The sequence below is a fragment of the Olea europaea genome, chromosome 10 (assembly GCF_002742605.1).
Source record: "Olea europaea var. sylvestris chromosome 10, O_europaea_v1, whole genome shotgun sequence".
Lineage (NCBI taxonomy): Eukaryota > Viridiplantae > Streptophyta > Magnoliopsida > Lamiales > Oleaceae > Olea > Olea europaea.
In genome coordinates, this window is record NC_036246.1 from 39,488,077 (window position 1) to 39,499,018 (window position 10,942).

Below are 10,942 nucleotides of genomic sequence, written 5' to 3' on the forward strand. Positions count from 1 at the left end.
GTAACAAACAGGGGCTAATTCATCTGTCAAACTCAATTAGTTGGGGGGGGGGGGGGCAGAGGGGTGGAATCCATAGACTATAAGGTTAGGGTTAAATAAAAGATAGATTTGCAAACTTTTGTTTTTTCAATAACTAGTAATTTACGAAGACGATCGTTAGTTTCAATAACTAAATTTTCTACTATCACATTGTGACTTCAAATATTGATAAACTCGAAAAATCAATAAAAATGATATAAGAAAAGACATGACATAAAAGATTCTTTCCCATGTGCCCCACTTAAGACGGGGCACAATGGGAACCCGACCACACAAGACGGGCCAAGGAATTGTTGCCCCAAACCCAACCACCATTTGCAGCCAATATATTAGGGGTTATTTGTGCCAATTCTATTTAGCATATTTAACCATGTTCAAATTTCAAGAGTATAATAGCAATATTTTAATCTTAATTTTCTTTCTAAATTTTGTCACATGCGACTTAACATTCCTTGCCAATACATGGCAACATGCGTTTGCCCCACATAGAGAGGTCTGTTCCTCAAAATTGAAAAGACGTTTGGTCTCGTCATGTGCCAAGTTATCATGTACAGCAATCGATAGTGATCTTGTAGGGTTAAGTTTTCATGTGAAGATTGACTTACTTACACATCAAAATATTGCTGCCAAAAGTAGGACAATACAATAGAAAAACCCAACCAAATTACATGCACACACGAGACTTGGAGATCGAGGCACCTTATCAGTAAATCAATCCCAAGTCAAAAGGTCGATAGGCTCCCGTCAATCTTGGAAAAGAAAATTGAACCCTGTTGGGTGATAATTAAGTCAAAGTTAATAATTAATTTTAACCACATATTCCATAGAATCCAACATTTATCAAAATTTACTAAAAATCTGATTTTAATCCCCACTAGAGGCTAGATTTTCCATAGAAGAAATGCATGCAACCGCAACCGCACCCGCACAATACAAAAATGTAACTTGCACATAGTTTGAAAATTCTCCTTAGCTCACGAGTATCCAACATTAAATTATTTCGAGAAATATATAGCACGTTGGACGTGCCAATACCAACATACGCATCGCAGTAATGAAATCAAAACACAAACAAATAATTTTCACAAAAATAAAAAATAAAAAGAATCACAGAAACTCGCACAATATACAAATTAACTGCAACAACATTAGCCCCATAATATTGATCACGCAAGATATTAAGCCGAGTAAGATGATGAAACATTAGACGACCAATTTAGCCAAGGGTAAATTATATACCTAATAAACTCTTACAGGCATCCCAACATGTGATTTTTTGTTTTTTGTGATTTTCCCAAATCTCGACTTATAGAACATGGAAGACAACAATGCGACCGTACATGATGGAAACAAACCAATATATATGATTACCTACATTTCTACTAAGTACAAACAGCCTCAGGAGGAGCAAACATAACAAATTTCATACATAACTCACAAAACTAAACTGGGATCACGCCATGAGCTCAAGTATTCCCAAGAGCCTTAACAAGGAAACGAATTTAGGAACAGCTGCTGGCTGGATCGTAAACCATATTACAACAGTACATGTTAAGCAAGACCAGATTGGGAGGGACAATCTCTGCGAATTATTTACTCAGGATCAGTTACTTTCTTCAGCCTCCAACTGAAAAAAAAAAATATGATTATGTGCCAAATTTCAGAATCTTCCAATTTTTTCCTTTTAGATTAGATGACAGCTTGCTAAAGAGAGTTCATGAAGTTCACTCAGCATCCATTCTTCCCCGGTTTGACCTCCAAGGACTATGGCCCTCGTGCCTCCAACAACGCACGTGCTATGTCCCCAGGCAAATCTTGGAGGCCGTCCTGGTACATTTAGTATTCTCCACATTGGCTTTTCTTCAGTAGGATCAAGTATATATACCTGGGATGCAGAGTGAAGACCAGCCACAGAGCCACCAAATATGAGGATTCTACCACCAGGGAGGCTCACAGCCACGTGATCAAGTCGAGGGGGCGGAGCTATGCCTCCTGGATTTCCAGCTCCAGGCATCCCACTTCCAGTTACAGATCTCCAACATGGTTCATCCTCACTCAGATCCATAGTAAACACGTCGCTAGACCGAAACCGCAGAGGACCACTTTTGGCAAGACCCCCAAACATCAAAATTTTTCTACCACCATAAACAGACAGCGTGTGGCCCAAACGAGAAGGTGGAGTCCACGATACCGGTATCTCTCGCCACACTGGTTTCTCCATTGAAAGATCGAGCAGGAAAGTGTCACTCAGAAGCACCCCAGAATCTGCACAACCGCCAGAGACTATCAGCTTCGTCCCATCCAGGGTGCAGGAGCTATGCCAAGATCTAGGAAGTGGAGGAGCCAAACTAGAGATTTCCCGCCACGTAGGGTGTTTGGCATCCAAATCCAACACAAAAACATCATTGAGTAAGCCTTGCCTCCCACAGCCTCCAAACAAAACAAGATGAGATCCATTGACACAAGAAAGTGTATGACCCCAACGCCCGGGAGGTGGAGAGCCCACTATGACATGTTGCCACTCTGGATTGCTGGAGTTCAGATCCAGCACAAAGGTATCATTCATGGGTTGCATGTTAACGCCCTCCCCCCCAAACAGAACCACACGATTCCCGACAGCACACGCACTGAAGTTGCAGCGAGAGGGTTCAACGATACCTCCAACAGTTAGCTTGCTCCATGCTGCTGCTTCAAGTGTGGTAATCTCTCTTGCCAATCTACCCCATCCTAATCGTTTAGCACCAGGCACCGTCTCTAATACTCGAGTTGTTTCACTACCCCATGCATTCTGGCAGACCATTCGCCAAAGATCTTCATTCTTTGTAAGGTCATAAAGCTGCCGACAAACAGAGCTAACAGATGCAATATCTCTTGGAGTCAACCGTGAAAGAATCTTCAGAACAAGGACTTCATCACTTAACTGCATTAATGCACAAACAACACAACTAGAATTATGGTTCACATTCGATGCTATTCCATGAGGAGAAGAATTAAATCTTAATTTCTGCGAAGTTTGGGTAAATTTCTTTGTTAAAGATCCCGGAAGTGGACCCAGATCAAGATTCGCATCTGCAAAGTACTGTACGCCAAGGATATGTGTTATTGTATCATCGTCACCATATATCGGGGTCATTCGCAATCTATTCATCAATGGGGATCCATCTTTTCTAAAATTTAACAATTCGCCTTGAAACTCAATTCCTTCCTCAAGGCATCTTCTTATTTCAGCTACTACTGTGGGATCCACCAGTGGATGCCTTCGCTTAGCAAATGGACCTCTGCATTGCAGAAAACGACTGCGAAAAAATTCAACATAGTCAGATATCAGTGATATATCATGCTTATCAGCATTCAACCACATAAAATATAGTCAGTTCTCAGCAGCTCTGACTGCATTGAAAGAAACAACAGATAAATGATAAAGAATCCACTTGTCATAAAACACGCACAGTTCTTAGCAGCTCGAACTGCAGTGAAGGTAACTGATGTAGAATTAATTGAAAACACTCAACCTATAATTAAATCATAGGCAGAAAACAGCAGACAAGGAATTCCAGCAAGAAGAAGAGCAGAGGAAGCAGAACAACAGCAAAGAAGGAGAGGAGGAAGGGAAGAAGCAACGACTGAAGGAAGGGAGAGGGGAGGAGGAGAAATCAGGGAGAAGGGGAAAACTTACAATCCAAGCATATCATTCATTTCATTCAATCATCATCCCCAAATTACACAAAAAAACCAAGTATAAATAGCAAGGCAATAAACCTAGAGCATAAGGGCTTGGGCCAAGTCCAATACATAAAACATAAACAAGAGTCCAAAACATAACATATATAGGTGATGTCCTCATCAGTAACAACAGAAATTAATAGACTCCACTGAACTTTCTATTTGGTTACGAAGATCCAAACTGTTGCAGAGATAATTATAAAGTAACTTTGATATTTGACCCTATATTTTGCTATCAACGATTCAGCAATGGCATAAAGACCAGGTGCAGTGCCTATAATTGGTTGCGAAGAGCCAAACTGTTGCCGATATAATTATAAAGTAAAATTTGATATCTGGCCATATGTTTTGCCATCTTCGATTCAGCAATGGCATGATCAAGACTCTTAACATTATATGCCAGCAAGTTTCTATTTACCATGCACCATATATAAAATTTAACACATAATTGAGTTTGCCCACAACATTATCTTTAAGGAAAAATGTGTTATCCTCATTTCAAAGGAAAATATCGTACTTTCCGCATTGTTTCCAAGAATTTATGCTAAGAATATAAACATTGTTCATCTTGTTTTCTGGGCAGATAACAGAACTGATTTCAACTCAATTTCTAGCTAATTTTTGGTGTTCTCTTAAGCTTCATTGCTATATCTTCAACTAAAAAGAGCTTGAACAATCAAACAATATTTTCTCCAAAGAAAAATTTGAGCTTCTGTTGCTACATACCTTAATAAAACATCTCCAAGAAGGGCTATAAACCTTTGTATACTCTACACCGTACTGATCTCTGAAACTATCTGCCTGACTTACTTTTATTTGACTCTACACTTGTCTTAATCATGCAACTAAGAATAGAACTGATCTGAAGTCAATTTCTAGCCAATTTTTGTGTTTCCTTAAGCTTCTTGATTATATTTCTACCCTACCTTCAGTTTTCATATATCCACAATTTCTCCCTATCCCAAGGTCCGAAAAAGGAAAAAAAAAAACTTCAAATCTATTCCCACCTTGTCCACCTTCAGTTTTCATACATCCACAATTCTTCTCCGCTATCCCAAAGTCAGAAAAAGAAGAAAAACTTCAGATCTAGTCCCACCTTGTCCAACAAATTGTCAAAAGGCACATGCTCAAAATTCATGCCTAAAATCCTGGATGTTTTTTAGATTTCCATTATATTCAATTCTTTACATATATCATAGTACGTTCACAGACAACTTGCCCCTTTTCTAAAGACACAAAATTTAGTTAAGATTAAAATCTAGTCAAGTGTCACACTCAAAGTAGGCTAGAACTACAACAAAAACCAGCCTATTACAAACTATCTTGGAAATGCGCAATTCTATATACCCACAGAAAAAATGTAAAAGGCAAAATTCCAATGAAGAACTGACCAGTTATGACCAAGAACTTCCGCTGAGCAGTATCCAGTAACCATATCAAACATGAAATTTACATAAATAATGGGATGCTCAGGCTCCAAAGCGTGACAGCAAACATGCAAGGAGCCAGCTGCAGAAGTGTGTCCATGTGAAACGTCCGCCCTTCCTCAACCAAAAACCCAACCCTTCTCCTGCCCCCTCTTCCTTACCGCTCAGATCAGACTCCGAGTCACTGTTCCACTCCATCCAACTTTATCAAAAATATGAAACCAAATTTCCCCAACTCTTCACCTCGTAACGAATGGCAATGAATTGATGAAAACAACAGGAAAAGTTGGGTATCAATTCTTAAATTATCAGTTTCAGACTGCAATCACTCAATTGTAATCCCCTTGACAAGATAGCAACAAAAACAATAACTTTGAAGCTCAATTTGTGGGTTTTAGGGTTTTCACTTTTGGGAAATTAATGATAGGCAAAAACAAGAGGGACCAATCAAGACAGGAAAAGGGGAACAAAGTTACAAAACCTTTTTTTTTTTTTTTTGGGGGGGGGGGGGGGGGGGTTCAAAAAGTTAATTTCTAGATGCCATCTGAATATATATGGATATGTATATAGATGAAAAAACAAAAATATCTGTGGCTGAAGAAACGATATGTGGGGTTGGGGTGTGTGGGTTGATGTGGAGTGGAGATAACGCTGGCAGGACGACTGCTTTGTTGTTTAATTTAAACACTCCTCATAACTCTCAATGTTATACATCAGCAAGTTGCCAATTTACTATACACCATATGTCAAAGTTTGCTGTAAAATTTAACACATAATTAAGTTTTCCCGCTACATTACTTTCATGAAAACTTTGTAAGCCTAATTTCATAGGCAAATATCACCTTTTCCACATTGTTTCCAACATCCAGCTATATAAACATCGTTCACCATGTTCTCTGGTGAGATAACAGAACCAATTTCAACTCAATTTCTAAATAATTCCTAGTGCTCTCTCTTCAGACTTCATTACTCTATCTTCGACTCAAAAGAGCTTGAATTGTGAACAGGATTCTGTCCACATAAAATTTTAAGCTTCTGTTGCTACATTCTTCAAGAAGGGCTATAAAACTATGGATACAAAACTGTATTGATATCTGAAACTATCTGCCTAACCGAACTTCATTTCATTCTTTATACTTGTCTTGACCATGCAACTAAGAATAGGACTGATTTCAATTCAATTTCTACCAATTTCTCATGTTTTTTTAAGGCTCCAGGTTACATCTCCAACCCACCTTCAGTTTTCACGCATCCACAATTCTTCCCTATCCCCAGAACAGAGAAAGAAGAATAATTTCAATTCTACTCCCACCGTGTCCGCTAAACTGTGGAAGGCACAAGCTCAAATTCATGCAAAAAATCTAGAGGTTTTGTAGACATTCATTATTAAATTATTAAATTATATCATATTACGTTCACAGTCCCCTTGCCCCCTTTTTAAGGACAGGAAACTTATTGAAAATATAATCTAGTCAGTAGTCACGTTTCACACTCGAAGTAGGCTAAAACTACAACAAAACTTCACTATTTCAAACTATCTTGGAAATACACAATGCTATATACCCAGAAAAAAGAGAAAGGCAAACAAAACTCCAACGAAAAACTGACCAGTTAAGACCAAGAATTTCCTCTGCGCGATATCCAGTAGCCATCTCGAACACGGAATTTACATAAATAATGGGATTGCCAGGCTCCAAAGCATCCGTGACGACAAACCCGCAAGGAGCCGGCTGCAGAACTGTGTCCAGGGGAAACGGCAGTTCACCTGGACCGCTCTTCCTCAACCAAAAACCAAACCCTTCTCCTGCATCCTCCTCCTCCGCACTGCTCAGATCAGACTCCAAGTCGCTGTCCCACTCCATCCAACTTTATAAAACAATATCAAACCAAATTTTGCAAATCTTCACCCCATAACAAAAGGCAACGAAAATTGATAAAAACAACACTAAAAGTCGGGATTTGAATGCTTAATTTATCACTTCCAGACAATCAATTGTAACCCCCTTGACAAGATTACAATAACAACAATAACTTGCAATTTCTAATTGTGGGTTTTAAGGTTTTTACCATTGGAAAATGAATGACGGGCAAAAACAAGAAGGACTAATCAAGAGAAAAAGCGGAGCCAATAAAGTTACTTTCTATATGCCGTCTGATGATAAATGTATTGTCTATATAGTCCGTACCTACACCGCCTTGATGAAAATTTGAGATGAAAACCCAAAAAATATCTGCGGCTGAAGAAATGGCTTGTGGAGGTTGGGGGGGGATGGAGATGGCGCTGGCGTAAAAAATCGTTTGGAAATTAGGTTGTACCTTTTGCTTTGTTTGTTGTGCCGTGTCCGTTTAATGTCGTACCTCGTGATGTTTCGGCATGTAAACATGGTTAAGGTCCATTTGGATGAATTATTTTGAGGTGATGCACGTGTAACTAACATCCTTGAATTTTAAATTGAATTCTAATACATGTGAGATTTAGCCCTTTTTTAGCTCCATTAAAATGAATTTTTAAAATAGTAATTTTTTTAGAGAATGTGTAATAAAAAAGTAAGAAAAATTTTAAATTCACGTATAATTTATTTTTTTTAATAAAAGTGATTGAAAACGAGTTTTTAAAAATATGCAACTTCAATTCCAGTCACACATTTCATGAAATTCATATTTTTTAAAACTTTTTTACTACACTTTCATCAGTATAGACCAATTGTTTACCTATCGATCGTGCTCCTCATTCAATTCAATACCAACAAACAATCAAGCAATCTCTGTATTTATGCTAAGCAATCAACAATAGTCGAACACTTCAATACATCGTGTTACTCTTAAAACTTAAAGAGACGTTACGCCAAATTGATAAAAACAAACCATGATCTTTACACATATTTTCAGTATGATCCTTTGGCCATTTCTTTGACAAAATTGCACCAATGTGCCGACTCTTATTCCAATTTTTAGTAAATTAGTATACAGCCACTAAGACGAACGTTTTGATCCCGAACCACCTCAGCAATATTGCACAAGTAGTCCACGCAAGTTAATTATAGAAAAACAAGTACATCCTTATTAATGCTAAATTAACGACACCAGCCAAACTAGATTTATAAAAAACACGAGATTGAATCGATGCTTAACAACGTCAAAATTTTAGGTGTGTTTAAAAATTTGCAAAACTCTATATATGATGATTATTAATTATTTTATACATGATAAAATAATTCTTTTATTACACTAATTAACCAAATACTCGTACTTTAAGATCAGCTAAACATTAAAATTTTAATGTATTTTTCTTTCTTTTACTTTCAAGCAAATACTATCCAATAAAATAATATTACACGTAAATTCAAAATCTTTTTAAAACTTTTTTACTACACTTTCATCAGTATAGACCAATTGTTTACCTATCGATCGTGCTCCTCATTCAATTCAATACCAACAAACAATCAAGCAATTTCCATATTTATGCTAAGCAATCAACAATAGTCGAACAGTTCAATACATCGTGTTACTCTTAAAACTTAAAGAGACGTTCGTGACTTCTAGACGTTACACCAAATTGATAAAAACAAACGATGATCTTTACACATATTTTCAGTATGATCTTTTGGCCATTTCTTTGACAATATTGCACCAATGTGCCGACTCTCATTCCAATTTTTAGTAAAATAGTATCCGGCTACTAAGACGAACATTTTGATCCCGAACCACCTCAGCAATATTGCACAAGTAGTCCACGCAAGTTAATTATAGAAAAACAAGTACATCCTTATTAATGCTAAATTAACGACACCAACCAAACTAGATTTATAAAAAACACGAGATTGAATCGATACTTAACAACGTCAAAATTTTAGGTGTGTTTAAAAATTTGCAAAACTCTATATATGATGATTATTAATTATTTTAGACATGATAAAATAATTCTTTTATTACACTAATTAACCAAATACTTTAAGATCAGCTAACCATTAAAATTTTAATGTATTTTTCTTTCTTTTACTTTCAAGCAAATACTATCCAATAAAATAATATTACACGTAAATTCAAAATCTGTCATTCTTTTTGAACCCCACATTCTTCAAAGATCAATATTCTAAAATATATTTTCCCAAAAATTGATTTTAATGGAGCCCAAACAAGGGCTAAATTCACGTCATGGTTTTGGTTTGTTATACCACATTTAGCCCCTGTTTATTTCTCATTTTTTCCTCATTAAAATGAAAAATATGATCGTTATTCATCATATCAAACCACCAAATTTAAATTTCTTTCTCTTGTGTGGGGCCTATAATGACTATATTTTTCATTCTGATTTTTACAAAAATAAAAAACAAACGCCCCCTTAAATTTTAATTAAGGTCTTCAATTTTATTCATTATAACACTAGTGTCTTCAACTCTTTATTTAATTTATTTCCATTTTTTATTTAACTTTTCATTAATTAATATATCTTGCTCATTATAATGATTCCATCCAAAAAAATAATAATTAGAAGTGCCTATTATTTTGTCCCTTGTATTTTAAATAAGTAAAAAATAAATATAATAATCCAACAAAATATTTGCCTCTCATTCAAACCAAGATAATTGAATATTTGGTTAGAAACCATCACCTATGATAAGGTGTGTTAATTAATTGAAGGTTATGAATATAAATACAACGAAAAAAAGTTGGGAACATAAGTGCGATAATAAGCAAAGATTGAAAACTTCTTCAATTAAAGTGTGACGTAACAAACAAAAAGTGAATGTGTATGGATGAAGTCCATGCAAACAAGCCGGTGCATTGCACCACTAGCACTCAATCACTAAACAATTATTGAAGATTGAAAACTTCTTCAATTAAAGTGTGACGTAACAAACAAAAAGTGAATGTGTATGGATGAAGTCCATGCAAACAAGCCGGTGCATTGCACCACTAGCACTCAATCACTAAACAATTATTGAAGATTGAAAACTTCTTCAATTAAAGTGTGACGCAACAAACAAAAAGTGAAGGTGTATGGATGAATGTGCATTGCACCACTAGCACTCAATAACTAAACAGTCAAGGGCCCGTCTGCTAATGTTTCTATTTCTATTTTTAAAATTATTGTAGCATGCTCGAAGTCGAACAAGAAGTAGACATTCAATTTTTTTGTATGCTCACAAATAAAAATAATTTTAAGGGTTGGAAGACCTCTATCTTGTCTTCCATTATATTTTTTTGGCATCACTTTATTTATTATTATTTTTTTTATTTATTTTTTTGAAAAAAACAAAGGAAAATTGGATTTTATTGAATGTTATCTCCTATTTTTGCTTTCGTGTATCCTAACATCAAAGTGGTATCTAGAGAAAATGTAGTAAAAAAAATACTCACAGTATCATGTAAAATGCCTTGAAAAATTCTCGAAATAGACCAAATATTTTCTATTTAAATCATACAAAAGTTAATATTAATTATTTTAGACATGATAAAATAATTCTTTTATTACACTAATTAACCAAATACTTTAAGATCAGCTAACCATTAAAATTTTAATGTATTTTTCTTTCTTTTACTTTCAAGCAAATACTATCCAATAAAATAATATTACACGTAAATTCAAAATCTGTCATTCTTTTTGAACCCCACATTCTTCAAAGATCAATATTCTAAAATATATTTTCCCAAAAATTGATTTTAATGGAGCCCAAACAAGGGCTAAATTCACGTCATGGTTTTGGTTTGTTATACCACATTTAGCCCCTGTTTATTTCTCATTTTTTCCT

At 35.7% G+C, this 10,942-nt stretch overlaps 1 protein-coding gene across 2 annotated transcripts; it reads right to left on the reverse strand.

Moving 5' to 3' along the window:
* Nucleotides 1-1,230: 1,230 nt before the first annotated feature.
* On the reverse strand, nucleotides 1,231-7,508 carry LOC111402204 (adagio protein 1-like). 2 transcript variants are annotated; one of them, XM_023030364.1, is made up of 2 exons: nucleotides 6,798-7,508; nucleotides 1,231-3,335 (listed from the first exon to the last, which is right to left on the reverse strand). In XM_023030364.1, the coding sequence occupies exons 1-2, from the start codon at nucleotides 7,049-7,051 to the stop codon at nucleotides 1,724-1,726; spliced, it is 1,866 nt and encodes a 621-aa protein (XP_022886132.1). In that variant the 5' UTR covers nucleotides 7,052-7,508; the 3' UTR covers nucleotides 1,231-1,723. The 2 variants fall into 2 exon arrangements, with proteins under 2 accessions (XP_022886132.1, XP_022886133.1); XM_023030365.1 differs by lacking the exon at nucleotides 6,798-7,508 and adding an exon at nucleotides 5,154-5,616.
* Nucleotides 7,509-10,942: the final 3,434 nt, after the last annotated feature.

What these genes read in the sequence shown, in the direction of transcription:
- LOC111402204 (XM_023030364.1), bottom strand. Translation starts at nt 7,051, where the DNA reads ATGGAGTGGGACAGCGACTTGGAGTCTGATCTGAGCAGTGCGGAGGAG. An exon ending in GAAATTCTTGGTCTTAACTG is followed by an intron (nt 3,336 to 6,797) that starts GTCAGTTTTTCG and finishes ATTTTTTCGCAG; the next exon opens with TCGTTTTCTGCAATGCAGAG.